The sequence below is a fragment of the Carcharodon carcharias genome (genome assembly GCF_017639515.1).
Source record: "Carcharodon carcharias isolate sCarCar2 chromosome 27 unlocalized genomic scaffold, sCarCar2.pri SUPER_27_unloc_1, whole genome shotgun sequence".
Lineage (NCBI taxonomy): Eukaryota > Metazoa > Chordata > Chondrichthyes > Lamniformes > Lamnidae > Carcharodon > Carcharodon carcharias.
Window position 1 is genome coordinate 6,207,061 of NW_024470624.1, and position 24,271 is coordinate 6,231,331.

Here is a 24,271-nt window from a genome sequence, read left to right on the forward strand (position 1 = left end):
CCACTCACTCACTCTCTGGCGCTACTCACTCACTCTCTCCGACTCTACTCACTCACTCTCTCCGCCGCTACTCACTCACTCTCTCCGCCGCTACTCACTCACTCTCTCCGCCGCTACTCACGCACTCTCTCCGCCGCTACTCACTCACTCTCTCCGCCGCTACTCACTCACTCTCTCCGCCGCTACTCACTCACTCTCTCCGCCTCTACTCACTCACTCTCTCCGTCTCTACTCACTCACTCTCTCCGCCTCTACTCACTCATTCTCTCCGCCTCTACTCACTCACTCTCTCCGCCTCTACTCACTCACTCTCTCCGCCTCTACTCACTCTCTCCGTCTCTACTCACTCACTCTCTCCGCCTCTACTCACTCACTCTCTCCGCCTCTACTCACTCACGCTCTCCGCCTCTACTCACTCACTCTCTCCGCCTCTACTCACTCACGCTCTCCGCCTCTACTCACTCACGCTCTCCGCCTCTACTCACTCACTCTCTCCGCCTCTACTCACTCACTCTCTCCGCCTCTACTCACTCTCTCTGCGACTAATCACTCACTCTCTCTGTCTCTACTCACTCACACTCTGGCCCCTACTCACTCTCTCTGCGCCTAATCACTCACTCTCTCCGCCTCAACTCACTCACTCTCTCCGCCTCAACTCACTCACTCTCTCTGCCTCTAGTCACTCACTCTCTCCGCCTCTAGTCACTCACTCTCTCCGCCTCTAGTCACTCACTCTCTCCGCCTCTAGTCACTCACTCTCTGCGCCTCGACCTACTCACACTCTGGCCCTACACTCTCACTCCCTGCCCCTTCTCACTCCCTCTGCGCCTAATCACTCACTCTCGCTGCCGCTACTCACTCACTCTCGCCGCCGCTACTCACTCACTCTCTCCGACTCTACTCACTCACTCTCTCTGCCTCTACTCACTCACTCTCTCTGCCTCTACTCACTCACTCTCTCTGCCTCTACTCACTCACTCTCTCTGCCTCTACTCACTCTATCTGCGCCTAATCACTCACTGTCTCCGACTCTACTCACTCACTCTCTCCGCCGCTACTCACTCACTCTCTCCGCCGCTACTCACTCTCTCTCCGCCGCTACTCACTCACTCTCTCTGTCGCTACTCACTCACTCTCTCTGCCGCTACTCACTCACTCCCTCTGCCGCTACTCACTCACTCTCTCCGCCGCTATTCACTCACTCTCTCCGCCGCTACTCACTCACTCTCTCCGCCGCAACTCACTCACTCTCTCCGCCGCTACTCACTCACTCTCTCCGCCGCTACTCACTCACTCTCTCCGCCGCTACTCACTCACTCTCTCCGCCTCTACTCACTCACTCTCTCCGCCTCTACTCACTCACTCTCTCCGCCTCTACTCACTCACTATCTCCGCCTCTACTCACTCACTCTCTCCGCCTCTACTCACTCACTCTCTCCGCCTCTATTCACTCACTATCTCCGCCTCTACTCACTCACTCTGTCCGCCTCTACTCACTCACTCTCCGCCTCTACTCACTCTCTCTCTCCGCCTCTACTCACTCTCTCTCTCCGCCTCGACTCACTCACTCTCTCTCCGCCTCTACTAACTTTCTCTCTCCGCCTCTACTCACTCACTCTCTCCGCATAATCACTCACTCTCTCCGCCTAATCACTCACTCTCTCTGCCTCTACTCACACACACTCTGCCGCTACTCACTCACTCTCTCTGCCTCTACTCACTCACACTGTGGCGCTACTCACTCACTCTATCCGACTCTACTCACTCACTCTCTCCGCCGCTACTCACTCACTCTCTCCGCCGCTACTCACTCACTCTCTCCGCCGCTACTCACTCACTCCGCCGCTACTCACTCACTCTCTCCGCCTCTACTCACTCACTCTCTCCGCCTCTACTCACTCACTCTCTCCGCCTCTACTCACTCACTCTCTCCGCCTCTACTCACTCTCTCTCTCCGCCTCTACTCACTCTCTCTCCGCCTCTACTCACTCACTCTCTCTCCACCTCTACTCACTTTCTCTCTCCGCCTCTACTCACTTTCTCTCTCCGCCTCTACTCACTCACTCTCTCTGCCTAATCACTCACTCTCTCCGCCTAATCTCTCACTCTCTCTGCCTCTACTCACACACATTCTGCCGCTACTCACTCACTCTCTCTGCCTCTACACACTCACTCTCTCTGCCTCTACTCACTCACTCTCTCTGCCTCTACTCACTCACTCTCTCTGCCTCTACTCACTCACTCTCTCTGCCTCTACTCACTCACACTCTGGCCCTACACTCTCACTCCCTGCCCCTACTCACTCCCTCTGCGCCTACTCACACACTCTCGCCGCCGCTACTCACTCACTCTCGCCGCCGCTACTCACTCACTCTCTCCGCCTCTACTCACTCACTCTCTCCGTCTCTACTCACTCACTCTCTCCGCCTCTACTCACTCTCTCTCTCCGCCGCTACTCACTCACTCTCTCCGCTGCTACTCACTCACTCTCTCCGCCTCTACTCACTCACTCTCTCCACCTCACTCACTCTCTGCCTCTACTCACACACTCTGGCCCTACACTCTCACTCCCTGCCCCTACTCACTCACTCTCGCTGCCGCTACTCACTCACTCTAGCTGCCGCTACTCACTCACTCTCTCTGCCGCTACTCACTCACTCTCTCCGCCTCCACTCACTCACTCTCTCCGCCTCCACTCACTCACTCTCTCTGCCTCTACTCACTCCCTCTCTCCGCCTCTACTCACACTCTCTCCGCCTCTACTCACTCACACTCTGGCCCCTACTCACTCTCTCTGCGCCTAATCTCTCACTCTCTCCCTCTACTCACACACACTTTGCCGCTACTCACTCACTCTCTCCGACTCTACTCACTCACTCACTCTGCCTCTACTCACTCACTCTCTCTACCTCTACTCACTCACTCTACCTCTACTCACTCTCTCTGCGCCTGATCACTCACTCTCTCTGCCTCTACTCACTCACTCTCTCTGCCTCAACTCACTCACTCTCTCTGCCTCAACTCACTCACTCTCTCTGCCTCAACTCACTCACACTCTCTGCCTCAACTCACTCTCTCTGCGCCTAATCATTCACTCTCTCCGACTCTACTCACTCACTCTCTTTGCCTCTAGTCACTCACTCTCTCCGCCTCGACTCACTCACTCTCTCTGCCTCGACTCACTCACTCTCTCCGCCTCTACTCACTCACTCTCTCCGCCTGTACACACTCACACTCTGGCCCTACACTCTCACTCCCTGCCCCTGCTTGCTCGCTCGCCTGCGCTCTGCCCCTGCTCTCTCGCCCGTGCTCTGCACCTACTCTCTCGCCCACACTCTGCCCACACTCGCCCGCCCACACTGTGCCCACACTCGCCCGCCCACACTCTACCCACACTCACCCGCCCACACTCTACCCACACTCGCCCGCCCACACTCTCTCCGCCTCAACTCACTCACTCTCTCCGCCTCTACTCACTCACTCTCTCTGCCTCTAATCACACACACTCTGCTGCTACTCACTCACTCTCTCTGCCTCTACTCACTCACTCTCTCTGCCTCTACTCACTCACTCTCTCTGCCTCCACTCACTCACTCTCTCTGCCTCTACTCACTCACACTCTCCGACTCACTCACTCTCTCCGCCGCTACTCACTCACTCTCTCCGCCGCTACTCACTCACTCTCTCCGCCGCTACTCACTCACTCTCTCCGCCGCTACTCACTCACTCTCTCCGCCGCTACTCACTCACTCTCTCCGCCGCTACTCACTCACTCTCTCCGCCGCTACTCACTCACTCTCTCCGCCGCTACTCACTCACTCTCTCCGCCGCTACTCACTCACTCTCTCCGCCGCTACTCACTCACTCTCTCCGCCGCTACTCACTCACTCTCCCCGCCGCTACTCACTCACTCTCTCCGCCTCTACTCACTCACTCTCTCCGCCTCTACTCACTCTCTCTCTCCGCCTCTACTCACTCTCTCTCTCCGCCTCTACTCACTCTCTCTCTCCGCCTCTACTCACTCTCTCTCTCCGCCTCTACTCACTCTCTCCGTCTCTACTCACTCACTCTCTCCGCCTCTACTCACTCACTCTCTCCGCCTCTACTCACTCACTCTCTCCGCCTCTACTCACTCACTCTCTCCGCCTCTACTCACTCACGCTCTCCGCCTCTACTCACTCACTCTCTCCGCCTCTACTCACTCACTCTCTCCGCCTCTACTCACTCTCTCTGCGACTAATCACTCACTCTCTCTGCCTCTACTCACTCACACTCTGGCCCCTACTCACTCTCTCTGCGCCTAATTACTCACTCTCTCCGCCTCTACTCACTCACTCTCTCTGCCTCTAGTCACTCACTCTCTCCGCCTCTAGTCACTCACTCTCTCCGCCTCTAGTCACTCACTCTCTCTGCCTCTAGTCACTCACTCTCTCCGCCTCTAGTCACTCACTCTCTCCGCCTCGACCTACTCACACTCTGGCCCTACACTCTCACTCCCTGCCCCTTCTCACTCCCTCTGCGCCTAATCACTCACTCTCGCTGCCGCTACTCACTCACTCTCGCCGCCGCTACTCACTCACTCTCTCCGACTCTACTCACTCACTCTCTCTGCCTCTACTCACTCACTCTCTCTGCCTCTACTCACTCACTCTCTCTGCCTCTACTCACTCACTCTCTCTGCCTCTACTCACTCACTCTCTCTGCCTCTACTCACTCTATCTGCGCCTAATCACTCACTCTCTCCGACTCTACTCACTCACTCTCTCCGCCTCTACTCACTCACTCTCTCCGCCGCTACTCACTCACTCTCTCCGCCGCTACTCACTCACTCGCTCCGCCGCTACTCACTCACTCTCTCCGCCGCTATTCACTCACTCTCTCCGCCGCTACTCACTCTCTCTCCGCCGCTACTCACTCACTCTCTCTGCCGCTACTCACTCACTCTCGCTGCCGCTACTCACTCACTCTCTCCGCCGCTATTCACTCACTCTCTCCGCCGCTATTCACTCACTCTCTCCGCCGCTACTCACTCACTCTCTCCGCCGCAACTCACTCACTCTCTCCACCGCTACTCACTCACTCCCTCCGCCGCTACTCACTCACTCTCTCCGCCGCTACTCACTCACTCTCTCCGCCTCTACTCACTCACTCTCTCCGCCTCTACTCACTCACTCTCTCCGCCTCTACTCACTCACTCTCTCCGCCTCTACTCACTCACTCTCTCCGCCTCTATTCACTCACTATCTCCGCCTCTACTCACTCACTCTCTCCGCCTCTACTCACTCACTCACTCTCCGCCTCTACTCACTTTCTCTCTCCGCCTCTACTCACTCACTCTCTCCGCATAATCACTCACTCTCTCCGCCTAATCACTCACTCTCTCTGCCTCTACTCACACACACTCTGCCGCTACTCACTCACTCTCTCTGCCTCTACTCACTCACACTGTGGCGCTACTCACTCACTCTATCCGACTCTACTCACTCACTCTCTCCGCCGCTACTCACTCACTCTCTCCGCTGCTACTCACACTCTCTCCGCCGCTACTCACTCACTCTCTCCGCCTCTACTCACTCACTCTCTCCGCCTCTACTCACTCACTCTCTCTCCGCCTCTACTCACTCTCTCTCTCCGCCTCTACTCACTCACTTTCTCTGCCTAATCACTCACTCTCTCTGCCTAATCACTCACTCTCTCCGCCTAATCACTCACTCTCTCTGCCTCTACTCACACACATTCTGCCGCTACTCACTCACTCTCTCTGCCTCTACTCACTCACTCTCTCTGCCTCTACTCACTCACTCTCTCTGCCTCTACTCACTCACTCTCTCTGCCTCTACTCACTCACACTCTGGCCCTACACTCTCACTCCCTGCCCCTACTCACTCCCTCTGCGCCTACTCACACACTCTCGCCGCCGCTACTCACTCACTGTCGCCGCCGCTACTCACTCACTCTCTCCGCCTCTACTCACTCACTCTCTCCGTCTCTACTCACTCACTCTCTCCGCCTCTACTCACTCTCTCTCTCCGCCGCTACTCACTCACTCTCTCCGCCGCTACTCACTCACTCTCTCCGCCTCTACTCACTCACTCTCTCCACCTCACTCACTCTCTGCCTCTACTCACACACTCTGGCCCTACACTCTCACTCCCTGCCCCTACTCACTCACTCTCGCTGCCGCTACTCACTCACTCTAGCTGCCGCTACTCACTCACTCTCTCTGCCGCTACTCACTCACTCTCTCCGCCTCCACTCACTCACTCTCTCCGCCTCTACTCACTCACTCTCTCCGCCTCTACTCACTCACTCTCTCTGCCTCTACTCACTCCCTCTCTCCGCCTCTACTCACACTCTCTCCGCCTCTACTCACTCACACTCTGGCCCCTACTCACTCTCTCTGCGCCTAATCTCTCACTCTCTCCCTCTACTCACACACACTCTGCCGCTACTCACTCACTCTCTCCGACTCTACTCACTCACTCACTCTGCCTCTACTCACTCACTCTCTCTACCTCTACTCACTCACTCTACCTCTACTCACTCTCTCTGCGCCTGATCACTCACTCTCTCTGCCTCTACTCACTCACTCTCTCTGCCTCAACTCACTCACTCTCTCTGCCTCAACTCACTCACTCTCTCTGCCTCAACTCACTCACACTCTCTGCCTCAACTCACTCTCTCTGCGCCTAATCATTCACTCTCTCCGACTCTACTCACTCACTCTCTTTGCCTCTAGTCACTCACTCTCTCCGCCTCGACTCACTCACTCTCTCTGCCTCGACTCACTCACTCTCTCCGCCTCTACTCACTCACTCTCTCCGCCTGTACACACTCACACTCTGGCCCTACACTCTCACTCCCTGCCCCTGCTTGCTCGCTCGCCTGCGCTCTGCCCCTGCTCTCTCGCCCGTGCTCTGCACCTACTCTCTCGCCCACACTCTGCCCACACTCGCCCGCCCACACTGTGCCCACACTCGCCCGCCCACACTCTACCCACACTCACCCGCCCACACTCTACCCACACTCGCCCGCCCACACTCTCTCCGCCTCAACTCACTCACTCTCTCCCCCTCTACTCACTCACTCTCTCTGCCTCTAATCACACACACTCTGCTGCTACTCACTCACTCTCTCTGCCTCTACTCACTCACTCTCTCTGCCTCTACTCACTCACTCTCTCTGCCTCCACTCACTCACTCTCTCTGCCTCTACTCACTCACACTCTGGCGCTACTCACTCACTCTCTCCGACTCACTCACTCTCTCCGCCGCTACTCACTCACTCTCTCCGCCGCTACTCACTCTCTCTCCGCCGCTACTCACTCACTCTCTCCGCCGCTACTCACTCACTCTCTCCGCCGCTACTCACTCACTCTCTCCGCCGCTACTCACTCACTCTCTCCGCCGCTACTCACTCACTCTCTCCGCCGCTACTCACTCACTCTCTCCGCCGCTACTCACTCACTCTCTCCGCCTCTACTCACTCACTCTCTCCGCCTCTACTCACTCACTCTCTCCGCCTCTACTCACTCTCTCTCTCCGCCTCTACTCACTCTCTCTCTCCGCCTCTACTCACTCTCTCCGTCTCTACTCACTCACTCTCTCCGCCTCTACTCACTCACTCTCTCCGCCTCTACTCACTCACTCTCTCCGCCTCTACTCACTCACTCTCTCCGCCTCTACTCACTCACGCTCTCCGCCTCTACTCACTCACTCTCTCCGCCTCTACTCACTCACTCTCTCCGCCTCTACTCACTCTCTCTGCGACTAATTACTCACTCTCTCTGCCTCTACTCACTCACACTCTGGCCCCTACTCACTCTCTCTGCGCCTAATTACTCACTCTCTCCGCCTCTACTCACTCACTCTCTCTGCCTCTAGTCACTCACTCTCTCCGCCTCTAGTCACTCACTCTCTCCGCCTCTAGTCACTCACTCTGCCTCTAGTCACTCACTCTCTCCGCCTCTAGTCACTCACTCTCTCCGCCTCGACCTACTCACCCTCTGGCCCTACACTCTCACTCCCTGCCCCTTCTCACTCCCTCTGCGCCTAATCACTCACTCTCGCCGCCGCTACTCACTCACTCTCGCCGCCGCTACTCACTCACTCTCTCCGACTCTACTCACTCACTCTCTCTGCCTCTACTCACTCACTCTCTCTGCCTCTACTCACTCACTCTCTCTGCCTCTACTCACTCACTCTCTCTGCCTCTACTCACTCACTCTCTCTGCCTCTACTCACTCACTCTCTCTGCCTCTACTCACTCTATCTGCGCCTAATCACTCACTCTCTCCGACTCTACTCACTCACTCTCTCCGCCTCTACTCACTCACTCTCTCCGCCGCTACTCACTCACTCTCTCCGCCGCTACTCACTCACTCGCTCCGCCGCTACTCACTCACTCTCTCCGCCGCTATTCACTCACTCTCTCCGCCGCTACTCACCCTCTCTCCGCCGCTACTCACTCACTCTCTCTGCCGCTACTCACTCACTCTCGCTGCCGCTACTCACTCACTCTCTCCGCCGCTATTCACTCACTCTCTCCGCCGCTATTCACTCACTCTCTCCGCCGCAACTCACTCACTCTCTCCGCCGCAACTCACTCACTCTCTCCGCCGCTACTCACTCACTCTCTCCGCCGCTACTCACTCACTCTCTCCGCCTCTACTCACTCACTCTCTCCGCCTCTACTCACTCACTCTCTCCGCCTCTACTCACTCACTCTCTCCGCCTCTACTCACTCACTCTCTCCGCCTCTATTCACTCACTATCTCCGCCTCTACTCACTCACTCTCTCCGCCTCTACTCACTCACTCACTCTCCGCCTCTACTCACTTTCTCTCTCCGCCTCTACTCACTCACTCTCTCCGCATAATCACTCACTCTCTCCGCCTAATCACTCACTCTCTCCGCCTAATCACTCACTCTCTCTGCCTCTGCTCACACACACTCTGCCGCTACTCACTCACTCTCTCTGCCTCTACTCACTCACACTGTGGCGCTACTCACTCACTCTATCCGACTCTACTCACTCACTCTCTCCGCCGCTACTCACTCACTCTCTCCGCCGCTAATCACACTCTCTCCGCCGCTACTCACACTCTCTCCGCCTCTACTCACTCACTCTCTCCGCCTCTACTCACTCACTCTCTCCGCCTCTACTCACTCTCTCTCTCCGCCTCTACTCACTCTCTCTCTCCGCCTCTACTCACTCTCTCTCCGCCTCTACTCACTCACTCTCTCTCCACCTCTACTCACTTTCGCTCTCCGCCTCTACTCACTCACTCTCTCTGCCTAATCACTCACTCTCTCCGCCTAATCACTCACTCTCTCTGCCTCTACTCACACACATTCTGCCGCTACTCACTCACTCTCTCTGCCTCTACTCACTCACTCTCTCTGCCTCTACTCACTCACTCTCTCTGCCTCTACTCACTCACACTCTGGCCCTACACTCTCACTCCCTGCCCCTACTCACTCCCTCTGCGCCTACTCACTCACTCTCGCCGCCGCTACTCACTCACTCTCACCGCCACTACTCACTCAGTCTCGCCGCCGCTACTCACTCACTCTCTCCGCCTCTACTCACTCACTCTCTCCGTCTCTACTCACTCACTCTCTCCGCCTCTACTCACTCTCTCTCTCCGCCGCTACTCACTCACTCTCTAAGCCTCTACTCACTCACTCTCTCCACCTCTACTCACTCACTCTCTGCCTCTACTCACTCACACTCTGGCCCCTACTCACTCTCTCTGCGCCTAATCTCTCACTCTCTCCCTCTACTCACTCCCTCTCCGCCTATATTCACTTTCTCTCTCCGCCTCTACTCACTCACTCTCTCCCCCTAATCACTCACTCTCTCCGCCTAATCACTCACTCTCTCTGCCTCTACTCACACACACTCTGCCTCTACTCACTCACTCTCTCTGCCTCTACTCACTCACTCTCTCTGCCTCTACTCACTCACTCTCTCTGCCTCTACTCACTCACTCTCTCTGCCTCCACTCACTCACTCTCTCTGCCTCTACTCACACACTCTGGCGCTACTCACTCACACTCTGGCGCTACTCACTCACTCTCTCCGACGCTACTCACTCACTCTCTCCGACGCTACTCACTCACTCTCTCCGCCGCTACTCACTCACTCTCTCCGCCGCTACTCACTCACTCTCTCCGCCGCTACTCACTCACTCTCTCCGCCGCTACTCACTCACTCTCTCCGCCGCTACTCACTCACTCTCTCCGCCTCTACTCACTCACTCTCTCCGCCTCTACTCACTCTCTCTCTCCGCCTCTACTCACTCTCTCCGTCTCTACTCACTCACTCTCTCCGCCTCTACTCACTCACTCTCTCCGCCTCTACTCACTCTCTCTGCCTCTACTCACTCACACTCTGGCCCCTACTCACTCTCTCTGCGCCTAATCACTCACTCTCTCCGCCTCTACTCACTCACTCTCTCTGCCTCTAGTCACTCACTCTCTCCGCCTCTAGTCACTCACTCTCTCTGCCTCTAGTAACTCACTCTCTCCGCCTCTAGTCACTCACTCTCTCCGCCTCGACCTACTCACACTCTGGCCCTACACTCTCACTCCCTGCCCCTTCTCACTCCCTCTGCGCCTAATCACTCACTCTCGCTGCCGCTACTCACTCACTCTCGCCGCCGCTACTCACTCACTCTCTCCGACTCTACTCACTCACTCTCTCTGCCTCTACTCACTCACTCTCTCTGCCTCTACTCACTCACTCTCTCTGCCTCTACTCACTCACTCTCTCTGCCTCTACTCACTCACTCTCTGCCTCTACTCACTCACTCTCTCTGCCTCTACTCACTCACTCTCTCTGCCTCTACTCACTCTCTCCGACTCTACTCACTCACTCTCTCCGCCTCTACTCACTCACTCTCTCCGCCTCTACTCACTCACTCTCTCCGCCGCTACTCACTCACTCTCTCCGCCGCTACTCACTCACTCTCGCCGCCGCTACTCACTCACTCTCACCGCCACTACTCACTCAGTCTCGCCGCCGCTACTCACTCACTCTCTCCGCCTCTACTCACTCACTCTCTCCGTCTCTACTCACTCACTCTCTCCGCCTCTACTCACTCTCTCTCTCCGCCGCTACTCACTCACTCTCTAAGCCTCTACTCACTCACTCTCTCCACCTCTACTCACTCACTCTCTGCCTCTACTCACTCACACTCTGGCCCCTACTCACTCTCTCTGCGCCTAATCTCTCACTCTCTCCCTCTACTCACTCCCTCTCCGCCTATATTCACTTTCTCTCTCCGCCTCTACTCACTCACTCTCTCCCCCTAATCACTCACTCTCTCCGCCTAATCACTCACTCTCTCTGCCTCTACTCACACACACTCTGCCGCTACTCACTCACTCTCTCTGCCTCTACTCACTCACTCTCTCTGCCTCTACTCACTCACTCTCTCTGCCTCTACTCACTCACTCTCTCTGCCTCCACTCACTCACTCTCTCTGCCTCTACTCACACACTCTGGCGCTACTCACTCACACTCTGGCGCTACTCACTCACTCTCTCCGACGCTACTCACTCACTCTCTCCGACGCTACTCACTCACTCTCTCCGCCGCTACTCACTCACTCTCTCCGCCGCTACTCACTCACTCTCTCCGCCGCTACTCACTCACTCTCTCCGCCGCTACTCACTCACTCTCTCCGCCGCTACTCACTCACTCTCTCCGCCTCTACTCACTCACTCTCTCCGCCTCTACTCACTCTCTCTCTCCGCCTCTACTCACTCTCTCCGTCTCTACTCACTCACTCTCTCCGCCTCTACTCACTCACTCTCTCCGCCTCTACTCACTCTCTCTGCCTCTACTCACTCACACTCTGGCCCCTACTCACTCTCTCTGCGCCTAATCACTCACTCTCTCCGCCTCTACTCACTCACTCTCTCTGCCTCTAGTCACTCACTCTCTCCGCCTCTAGTCACTCACTCTCTCTGCCTCTAGTAACTCACTCTCTCCGCCTCTAGTCACTCACTCTCTCCGCCTCGACCTACTCACACTCTGGCCCTACACTCTCACTCCCTGCCCCTTCTCACTCCCTCTGCGCCTAATCACTCACTCTCGCTGCCGCTACTCACTCACTCTCGCCGCCGCTACTCACTCACTCTCTCCGACTCTACTCACTCACTCTCTCTGCCTCTACTCACTCACTCTCTCTGCCTCTACTCACTCACTCTCTCTGCCTCTACTCACTCACTCTCTCTGCCTCTACTCACTCACTCTCTGCCTCTACTCACTCACTCTCTCTGCCTCTACTCACACTCTCTCTGCCTCTACTCACTCTCTCCGACTCTACTCACTCACTCTCTCCGCCTCTACTCACTCACTCTCTCCGCCGCTACTCACTCACTCTCTCCGCCGCTACTCACTCACTCTCTCCGCCGCTACTCACTCACTCTCTCCGCCGCTACTCACTCACTCTCTCCGCCGCTACTCACTCACTCTCTCCGCCGCTACTCACTCACTCTCTCCGCCGCTACTCACTCACTCTCTCCGCCGCTACTCACTCACTCTCTCCGCCGCTACTCACTCACTCTCTCCGCCGCTACTCACTCACTCTCTCCGCCGCTACTCACTCACTCTCTCCGCCGCTACTCACTCACTCTCTCCGCCGCTACTCACTCACTCTCTCCGCCGCTACTCACTCACTCTCTCCGCCGCTACTCACTCATTCTCTCCGCCGCTACTCACTCACTCTCTCCGCCGCTACTCACTCACTCTCTCCGCCGCTACTCACTCACTCTCTCCGCCTCTACTCACTCACTCTCTCCACCTCTATTCACTCACTATCTCCGCCTCTACTCACTCACTCTCTCTGCCTCTAGTCACTCACTCTCTCTGCCTCGATTCACTCACTCTCTCTGCCTCTACTTACTCACTCTCTCTGCCTCTACTCACTCACTCTCTCCGCCTGTACTCACTCACACTCTGGCCCTACACTCTCACTCACTGCCCCTGCTTGCTCGCTCGCCTGCGCTCTGCCCCTGCTCTCTTGCCCGCACTCTGCCCCTACTCTCTCGCCCACACTCTGCCCCCACTCTCTCCGCCTCTACTCACTCACTCTCTCCGCCTCTACTCACTCACTCTCTCCGCCTCTACTCACTCACTCTCTCCGCCTCTGCTCACTCACTCTCTCCGCCTTGACCTACTCACACTCTGGCCCTACACTCTCACTCCCTGCCCCTTCTCACTCCCTCTGCGCCTAATCACTCACTCTCGCTGCCGCTAGTCACTCACTCTCGCCGCCGCTACTCACTCACTCTCTCCGACTCTACTCACTCACTCTCTCTGCCTCTACTCACTCACTCTCTCTGCCTCTACTCACTCACTCTCTCTGCCTCTACTCACTCACTCTCTCTGCCTCTACTCACTCACTCTCTCTGCCTCTACTCACTCACTCTCTCTGCCTCTACTCACTCACTCTCTCTGCCTCTACTCACTCACTCTCTCTGCCTCTACTCACTCTCTCTGCGCCTAATCACTCACTCTCTCCGACTCTACTCACACTCTCTCTGCCTCTAGTCACTCACTCTCTCTGCCTCTACTTACTCACTCTCTCTGCCTCTACTCACTCACTCTCTCCGCCTCTAGTCACTCACTCTCTCCGCCTGTACTCACGCACACTCTGGCCCTACACTCTCAGTCCCTGCCCCTGCTTGCTCGCTCGCCTGCGCTCTGCCCCTGCTCTCTCGCCCGCACTCTGCCCCTACTCTCTCGCCCACACTCTGCCCCCACTCGCCCGTCCACACTCTGCCCCCACTCGCCCGCCCACACTCTGCCCCCACTCGCCCGCCCACACTCGCCCGCTCACACTCTGCCCCCACTCGCCCGCCCCCACTCGCCCGCCCACACTCTGCCCACACTCGCCCGCCCACACTCTGCCCACACTCTCTCCGCCTCTACTCACTCACTCTCTCCGCCTCTACTCACTCACTCTCTCTGCCTCTACTCACTCACGCTCTCCGCCTCTACTCACTCACGCTCTCCGCCTCTACTCACTCACTCTCTCTGCCTCTACTCACTCACACTCTGGCCCCTACTCACTCTCTCTGCGCCTAATCACTCACTCTCTCCGCCTCTACTCACTCACTCTCTCTGCCTCTAGTCACTCACTCTCTCCGCCGCTACTCACTCACTCTCGCCGCCGCTACTCACTCACTCTCGCCGCCGCTACTCACTCACTCTCTCCGCCTCTACTCACTCACTCTCTCCGTCTCTACTCACTCACTCTCTCCGCCTCTACTCACTCTCTCTCTCCGCCGCTACTCACTCACTCTCTCCACCTCACTCACTCTCTGCCTCTACTCACTCACACTCTGGCCCTACACTCTCACTCCCTGCCCCTACTCACTCACTCTGCGCCTAATCACTTACTCTCGCTGCCGCTACTCACTCACTCTCGCTGCCGCTACTCACTCACTCTAGCTGCCGCTACTCACTCACTCTCTCTGCCGCTACTCACTCACTCTCTCCGCCTCCACTCACTCACTCTCTCCGCCTCTACTCACTCACTCTCTCTGCCTCTACTCACTCCCTCTCTCCGCCTCTACTCACTCACTCTCTCCGCCTCTACTCACTCACGCTCTCCGCCTCTACTCACTCACGCACTCCGCCTCTACTCACTCACTCTCTCCGCCTCTACTCACTCACACTCTGGCCCCTACTCACTCTCTCTGCGCCTAATCACTCACTCTCTCCGCCTCTACTCACTCACTCTCTCTGCCTCTAGTCACTCACTCTCTCCGCCTCTAATCACTCACTCTCTCCGCCTCGACTCACTCACACTCTGGCCCTACACTCTCACTCCCTGCCCCTACTCACTCCCTCTGCGCCTAATCACTCACTCTCGCCGCCGCTACTCACTCACTCTCTCCGCCGCTACTCACTCACTCTCTCCGCCGCAACTCACTCACTCTCTCTGCCTCTACTCACTCACACTCTGGCCCTACACTCTCACTCCCTGCCCCTACTCACTCCCTCTGCGCCTACTCACTCACTGTCGCCGCCGCAACTCACTCACTCTCGCCGCCGCTACTCACTCACTCTCGCCGCCGCTACTCACTCACTCTCGCCGCCGCTACTCACTCACTCTCGCCGCCGCTACTCACTCACTCTCTCCGCCGCTACTCACTCACTCTCTCCGCCGCTACTCACTCACTCTCTCCGCCTCTACTCACTCACTCTCTCCGCCGCTACTCACTCACTCTCGCCGCCGCTACTCACTCACTCTCTCCGCCTCTACTCACTCACTCTCTCCGCCGCTACTCACTCACTCTCTCCGCCGCTACTCACTCACTTTCTCCGCCGCTACTCACTCACTCTCTCCGCCTCTACTCACTCACTCTCTCCGCCTCTATTCACTCACTATCTCCGCCTCTACTCACTCACTCTCTCCGCCTCTACTCACTCACTCTCTCCGCCTCTACTCACTCTCTCTCTCCGCCTCTACTCACTTTCTCTCTCCGCCTCCACTCACTCACTCCCTCTCCGCCTATACTCACTTTCTCTCTCCGCCTCTACTCACTCACTCTCTCCCCCTAATCACTCACTCTCTCCGCCTAATCACACTCTCTCTGCCTCTACTCACACACACTCTGCCGCTACTCACTCACTCTCTCTGCCTCTACTCACTCACTCTCTCTGCCTCTACTCACTCACTCTCTCTGCCTCTACTCACTCACTCTCTCTGCCTCTACTCACTCACTCTCTCTGCCTCCACTCACTCACTCTCTCTGCCTCCACTCACTCACTCTCTCTGCCTCTACTCACTCACACTCTGGCGCTACTCACTCACTCTCTCCGACTCTACTCACTCACTCTCTCCGCCGCTACTCACTCACTCTCTCCGCCGCTACTCACTCACTCTCTCCGCCGCTACTCACTCACTCTCTCCGCCGCTACTCACTCACTCTCTCCGCCGCTACTCACTCACTCTCTCCGCCTCTACTCACTCACTCTCTCCGCCTCTACTCACTCACTCTCTCTGCCTCTACTCACTCTCTCCGTCTCTACTCACTCACTCTCTCCGCCGCTACTCACACTCTCTCCGCCGCTACTCACTCACTCTCTCCGCCTCTACTCACTCACTCTCTCCGCCTCTACTCACTCACTCTCTCCGCCTCTACTCACTCTCTCTCTCCGCCTCTACTCACTCTCTCCGTCTCTACTCACTCACTCTCTCCGCCTCTACTCACTCACTCTCTCCGCCTCTACTCACTCACGCTCTCCGCCTCTACTCACTCACTCTCTCCGCCTCTACTCACTCACTCTCTCCGCCTCTACTCACTCTCTCTGCGACTAATCACTCACTCTCTCTGCCTCTACTCACTCACACTCTGGCCCCTACTCACTCTCTCTGCGCCTAATCACTCACTCTCTCCGCCTCTACTCACTCACTCTCTCTGCCTCTAGTCACTCACTCTCTCCGCCTCTAGTCACTCACTCTCTCCGCCTCTAGTCACTCACTCTCTCCGCCTCTAGTCACTCACTCTCTCTGCCTCTAGTCACTCACTCTCTCCGCCTCGACCTACTCACACTCTGGCCCTACACTCTCACTCCCTGCCCCTTCTCACTCCCTCTGCGCCTAATCACTCACTCTCGCTGCCGCTACTCACTCACTCTCGCCACCGCTACTCACTCACTCTCTCCGACTCTACTCACTCACTCTCTCTGCCTCTACTCACTCACTCTCTCTGCCTCTACTCACTCACTCTCTCTGCCTCTACTCACTCACTCTCGCTGCCTCTACTCACTCACTCTCTCTGCCTCTACTCACTCACTCTCTCTGCCTCTACTCACTCACTCTCTCTGCCTCTACTCACTCTCTCTGCACCTAATCACTCACTCTCTCCGACTCTACTCACTCACTCTCTCCGCCTCTACTCACTCACTCTCTCCGCCTCTACTCACTCACTCTCTCCGCCGCTACTCACTCACTCTCTCCGCCGCTACTCACTCACTCTCTCCGCCGCTACTCACTCACTCTCTCCGCCGCTACTCACTCACTCTCTCCGCCGCTACTCACTCACTCTCTCCGCCGCTACTCACTCACTCTCTCCGCCGCTACTCACTCACTCTCTCCGCCGCTACTCACTCACTCTCTCCGCCGCTACTCACTCACTCTCTCCGCCGCTACTCACTCACTCTCTCCGCCGCTACTCACTCACTCTCTCCGCCGCTACTCACTCACTCTCTCCGCCGCTACTCACTCACTCTCTCCGCCGCTACTCACTCACTCTCTCCGCCGCTACTCACTCACTCTCTCCGCCGCTACTCACTCACTCTCTCCGCCGCTACTCACTCACTCTCTCCGCCGCTACTCACTCACTCTCTCCGCCGCTACTCACTCACTCTCTCCGCCGCTACTCACTCACTCTCTCCGCCGCTACTCACTCACTCTCTCCGCCGCTACTCACTCACTCTCTCCGCCTCTACTCACTCACTCTCTCCGCCTCTACTCACTCACTCTCTCCGCCTCTACTCACTCACTCTCTCCGCCTCTATTCAATCACTCTCTCCGCCTCTACTCACTCACTCTCTCCGCCTCTACTCACTCACTCTCTCCGCCTCTATTCACTCACTCTCTCCGCCTCTACTCACTCACTCTCTCCGCCTCTACTCACTCTCTCTCTCCGCCTCTACTCACTCTCTCTCTCCGCCTCTACTCACTTTCTCTCGCCGCCTCTACTCACTCACTCTCTCTCCGCCTCTACTCACTTTCTCTCTCCGCCTCTACTCACTCACTCTCTCCGCCTAATCACTCACTCTCTCCGCCTAATCACTCACTCTCTCTGCCTCTACTCACACACACTCTGCCGCTACTCACTCACTCCCTCTGCCTCTACTCACTCACTCTCTCTGCCTCTACTCACTCACTCTCTCTGCCTCCACTCACTCACTCTCTCTGCCTCTATTCACTCACTCTCTCCGACTCTACTCACTCACTCTCTCCGCCGCTACTCACTCACTCTCTCCGCCGCTATTCACTCACTCTCTCCGCCGCTATTCACTCACTCTCTCCGCCGCTATTCACTCACTCTCTCCGCCGCTACTCACTCACTCTCTCCGCCGCTACTCACTCACTCTCTCCGCCTCTACTCACTCACTCTCTCCGCCTCTACTCACTCACTCTCTCCGCCTCTACTCACTCACTCTCTCCGCCTCTACTCACTCACTCTCTCCGCCTCTACTCACTCTCTCTCTCTGCCTCTACTCACTCTCTCTCTCCGTCTCTACTCACTCACTCTCTCCGCCTCTACTCACTCACGCTCTCCGCCTCTACTCACTCACTCTCTCCGCCTCTACTCACTCACTCTCTCCGCCTCTACTCACTCTCTCTGCGACTAATCACTCACTCTCTCTGCCTCTACTCACTCACACTCTGGCCCGTACTCACTCTCTCTGCGCCTAATCACTCACTCTCTCCGCCTCTCCTCACTCACTCTCTCTGCCTCTAGTCACTCACTCTCTCCGCCTCTAGTCACTCACTCTCTCCGCCTCTAGTCACTCACTCTCTCCGCCTCTAGTCACTCACTCTCTCCGCCTCTAGTCACTCACTCTCTCCGCCTCTAGTCACTCACTCTCTCCGCCTCTAGTCACTCAGTCTCTCCGCCTCTAGTCACTCACTCTCTCCGCCTCGACCTACTCACACACTGGCCCTACACACTCACTCCCTGCCCCTTCTCACTCCCTCTGCGCCTAATCACTCACTCTCGCTGCCGCTACTCACTCTCGCCGCCGCTACTCACTCACTCTCTCCGACTCTACTCACTCACTCTCTCCGACTCTACTCACTCACTCTCTCCGACTCTACTCACTCACTCTCTCTGCCTCTACTCACTCACTCTCTCTGCCCCTACTCACTCACTCTCTCTGCCTCTACTCACTCACTCTCTCTGCCTCTACTCACTCACTCTCTCTGCCTCTACTCACTCACTCTCTCTGCCTCTACTCACTCTCTCTGCGCCTAATCACTCACTCTCTCCGACTCTACTCACTCACTCTCTCTGCCTCTAGTCACTCACTCTCTCTGCCTCGATTCACTCACTCTCTCTGCCTCTACTTACTCACTCTCTCTGCCTCTACTCACTCACTCTCTCCGCCTCTAGTCACTCACTCTCTCCGCCTGTACTCACTCACACTCTGGCCCTACACTCTCACTCCCTGCCCCTGCTTGCTCGCTCGCCTGCGCTCTGCCCCTGCTCTCTCGCCCGCACTCTGCCCCTACTCTCTCGCCCACACTCTGCCCCCACTCGCCCGCCCACACTCTGCCCCCACTCGCCCGCCCACACTCTGCCCCCACTCGCCCGCCCACACTCTGCCCCCACTCGCCCGCCCACACTCGCCCGCCCACACTCTGCCCACACTCGCCCGCCCACACTCTGCCCACACTCGCCCGCCCACACTCTGCCCCCACTCTCTCCGCCTCTACTCACTCACTCTCTCCGCCTCTACTCACTCACTCTCTCCGCCTCTACTCACTCACTCTCTCCGCCTCTACTCACTCTCTCTCTCCGCCTCGACCTACTCACACTCTGGCCCTACACTCTCACTCCCTGCCCCTTCTCACTCCCTCTGCGCCTAATCACTCACTCTCGCTGCCGCTACTCACTCACTCTCGCCGTCGCTACTCACTCACTCTCTCCGACTCTACTCACTCACTCTCTCTGCCTCTACTCACTCACTCTCTCTGCCTCTACTCACTCACTCTCTCTGCCTCTACTCACTCACTCTCTCTGCCTCTACTCACTCACTCTCTCTGCCTCTACTCACTCACTCTCTCTGCCTCTACTCACTCTCTCTGCGCCTAATCTCTCACTCTCTCCGACTCTACTCACTCACTCTCTCTGCCTCTAGTCACTCACTCTCTCTGCCTCTAGTCACTCACTCTCTCCGCCTCGATTCACTCACTCTCTCTGCCTCTACTTACTCACTCTCTCTGCCTCTACTCACTCACTCTCTCCGCCTCTAGTCACTCACTCTCTCCGCCTGTACTCACGCACACTCTGGCCCTACACTCTCAGTCCCTGCCCCTGCTTGCTCGCTCGCCTGCGCTCTGCCCCTGCTCTCTCGCCCGCACTCTGCCCCTACTCTCTCGCCCACACTCTGCCCCCACTCGCCCGTCCACACTCTGCCCCCACTCACCCGCCCACACTCTGCCCCCACTCGCCCGCCCCCACTCGCCCGCCCACACTCTGCCCACACTCGCCCGCCCACACTCGCCCACCCACACTCTGCCCACACTCGCCCGCCCACACTCTGCCCACACTCGCCCGCCCACACTCTGCCCACACTCTCTCCGCCTCTACTCACTCACTCTCTCCGCCTCTACTCACTCACTCTCTCCGCCTCTACTCACTCACACTCTGGCCCTACACTCTCACTCCCTGCCCCTGCTTGCTCGCTCGCCCGCGCTCTGCCCCTGCTCTCTTGCCCGTGCTCTGCCCCTACTCTCTCGCCCACGCTCTGCCCCCACACGCCCGCCCCCACTCTGCCCTCACTCGCCCGCCCCCACTCTGCCCTCACTCGCCCGCCCACACTCTGCCCCCACTCGCCCGCCCACACTCTGCCCCCACTCGCCCGCCCACACTCTGCCCCCACTCGCCCGACCACACTCTGCCCCCACTCGCCCGACCACACTCTGTCCCCTACTCGCCCGCACTCTGTCCCCACTCGCCCGCACTCTGCCCCCTACCCGCTCACTCACTCTGCCCCTACTCGCCCACACTCTGCCCCCTACTCGCCCACACTCTGCCCCCTACTCGCCCACTCTGCCCCCTACTCGCCCACACTCTGCCCCCTACTCGCCCACACTCTGCCCCCTACTCGCCCACACTCTGCCCCCTACTCGCCCACACTCTGCCCCCTACTCGCCCACACTCTGCCTCCTACTCGCCCACACTCTGCCTCCTACTCGCCCACACTCTGCCCCCTACTCGCCCACACTCGCCCACACTCTGTCCCCTACTCACCCACACTCTGCCTCCTCTCGCCCGCCCACACTCTGCCCCCTACTCGCCCACATTCTGCCCCTACTCGACCACTCTCTGCCCCTACTCGACCACACTCTGCCCCACTCGACCACACTCTGCCCCTACTCGCTCACTCACTCTGCCCCTACTCACTCAGTCACTCTGCCCCTTCTCGATCACTCACTCTGCCCCTTCTCGCTCACTCACTCTGCCCCACTCGCTCACTCTCTGCCCCTTCTCTCTCACGCTCTGCCCCCTACTCGCCCACTCTCTCTGCCTCTACTTGAACTCTCACTGCCCCTTCTCCCTCTATCTCTCTCCCTCCCCTCGCCTTCCTTTTCTGTCTCCATCCTCTACCTCCCTCCTATCCCTCTCCCTGCTGTCCCCTAGGCTGCAATCCTCACTATGGCCACACCACCCCCACCCCCACCACCCAACAACTTTCCAACATCTCCAAGAGGGACCCAGACGGTCAAACAGCAAATCAGCTGAAGAGATTGAACAGCGGGGCCTGACCGAGGAGGCCTGGCCGGACTCACCGTCCACGTCCTTGATTCCGTAGTGCGCGGCCAGGTCGCAGGTCATCAGCACCTTGCCTGATTTCTTCATCAGGTTCTTATCTGGCGGACAGAGAAGAGAGAGAAAGAGAGAGAGAGAGAGACGAGGGGAGTGAGGGTGAGGGTGGGGGAGAGGGCGGTGTACCGACGGGAGGCGGGGCGAGGCGAGGCGGGGGTACGAGGGGGCTCCGACCATCGTATGTTCCGGAAATTCCCCGAGGTTTGCACCTAAACTGGTCACCTTCCAAGGGTCACCAGGAGAAAGGGAGAGTCTGGTCAAGGGCATCACCGCCAGGGGGCCTCCCACCCTCTCCCCTCACCTCCCTTGGTCTGGACGACTTGGACTTCCTCCCCTCCACCCCCTCTCCTCCCACCCCCCCTCTCCCTCCGCTGCCCATATCCCTCGATTCCCTCCCTCCCTCCCTCCTTCAGGTCCCGTGTCCTCAGAGGGCCTCGGTGACCACGGCTTTCCACCGTTAACCGCTCCGTCAACTTTATACGCTCGGCAAAGTGCCGCAGGGGCTTGCGCTCGCCTTCCAGGAAACAAACCCTCCCGCCGCCGGGAGGCTTTACAGGGCTGCCGGCCGACTTGCTCGGCTGCGTCGGGAACGCTCCTGGCGTGGGCGTCAAGTCCGGGAGCGGGGCCTGGGCCTGGAGCCTCCGGCCCGGAGGTAGGGGGCGCTACCCCTTGCGCCGCCAGGTCTCCCACTCGATGCCCTTGGAGACCGAAAAATCCCTCCGTCCTCCGGCCTTAAACGTCTTCAGGGATGCGGCGTCCGTAATCCCCCCCCCCCCACCCCCCCCAACTCCTGGGGTGGAGAATCCCAAAGATTCACAAACCCTTCCGAGTGAAGAAATTTCTCCTCGTCTCGGTCCCCAAAATGTCCGGCCCCCTCATCCCAAGACTCTGCCCCTCACCTCCCCGCAAACCCCAACCCCCCCCCCCCCCCCCCACAACTCCATCCCGGGTGTTTTAGGTTCCCCGGGACCAGCTGGGGAACGATCTCTGGGCGTCCGCCCTGTCGACCCCTTCCCCCCCCCCCCACCTTCAGACGAGGTCGCCTCTCGTTCTCCTCGATTCCCGGAGAATCCGAGCCCGGTTTTACTCAGCCTCTCGGCGCAGGACAATCCACCCCCTCCTCCCCACCCCCTCCACTACCCCCCTCATCCCGGGGACCGATTGAGTGAACCTTCCCCCCCGCTCCACCTCCGAGGCGAGTCTGTCCTTCTTCCAAACGCGGAGACCAAAGCCGCACAGCGCTCTCCGCTCCAGACACGGTCTCACCAAAACCCTGTAACAATCTCAGCCAGATGTCCTTATTCCTGTGCTCCGACCCCCCTCGCAATAAAGGCCAAAGGGCCATTTGCCTTCCTCAATGCTGGCTACACCTTCAATGCTAACTTTCTGCGTCCCCCCTTGCCCCGGCACACCCAAGTCCCTCTGTACGTCAACACGTTTCACACCTTCGAAAGCACGTTCTGCTTTTCTATTCTTGTGACCAAAAGCCAATAACTTCACACCTCCTCACGTTACACTGCGTCTGCCACCTCATCATCCACTCACTGTCTATATCTCTTTGCAGCCTCTTTGTGTCCTCCTCACAGCTTACCTTCCCACCCAGCTTTGCGTCACCAGTAGGTACGTTTACCGTCTCTTCATCCAGGTCATCAATGTAGATTGTAAATGGCTCAGGCCCCGGCACTGATCCCTGCGGCGCTCCACTAGTCACAGCTTGCCAACTTGATAAGGCCCTGCTTATGTCTACCCTTTGCTTCCTGCCCGTCAACCAACCCTCTATCCATGTTAATATCTTACCCCCGACGCCAAGAGCCTTTATCTTTCCTATCAACCTTCCGTGTAGCACCTTGTCAGATGCCTTCTGGAAATCCAAGTTTACCACATCTACAGGTTCCCCTTCATCCGCCCTACCAGTTACATCCTCGTAAATAGCCCTGATAAATTTGTCAAGATCAATTTCCCTTTCGCGACACTTGTTGTTGACTTTGATTATGTTACGATTTCCTAAGTGCATTGTTAAGACTCCCTTAATAATATCTTCCTGCCCTTTCCTGGCGACTGCTGTCAGGCTAACTGGCCAGTAGTTCCCTGCTTTCTCTCTCCCTCCTTCCTTCAATAGCGTTGTTATCTTTGATAACTTCCAATCTGCTGGGGCCATTCCAGAACCTAGGGGATTTTGGAAAATCATAGCCAGAGCTTTCATCATCCCTTCAGCCATCTCTTTTAGATCCCCAGGGTATAGGTCATCGGGCCCTGGGGACTTGCCAAATTTTAGTCCCTTAGGTTTCTCCATTACTTTTTCTCTGCTGATATTAACTGCCTTAATTTACTCACTCTTTTTTCCTTTAGCTCCCAGGTTTACCGGATGACACAAAGATTGGCCGGGTGGTTAACAGTGAGGTTGGGTGTCTTGGGCTACAGGAAGATATAGACGGGATGGTCAAATGGGCAGATAAGTGGCAGATGGAATTTAACCCTGAAAAGTGTGAGGTGAGACACTTTGGAAGGAGTAATTTGACAAGGAAGTATTCAATGAACAGCATGGCACTAGGAAGTTCTGAGGAACAAAGGGACCTTGGCGTGTGTGTCCATAGATCTCTGAAGGCGGAGGGGCATGTTAGTGGGGTGGTGAAAAAGGCATATGGGACACTTGCCTTTATCAATCGAGGCCATAGATTACAAAG

At 57.4% G+C, this 24,271-nt stretch overlaps 1 protein-coding gene across 1 annotated transcript in view; it reads right to left on the reverse strand.

Moving 5' to 3' along the window:
* dhrs1 (dehydrogenase/reductase (SDR family) member 1) overlaps window positions 1-24,271 on the reverse strand; it is a 102,935-nt gene that overhangs the window by 50,655 nt on the left and 28,009 nt on the right. Inside the window, exon 7 of the mRNA XM_041180769.1 lies at window positions 21,551-21,631. Within this exon, the coding sequence (XP_041036703.1) occupies window positions 21,551-21,631 (81 nt within the window). The remainder of the gene's footprint in view (window positions 1-21,550; window positions 21,632-24,271) is intronic.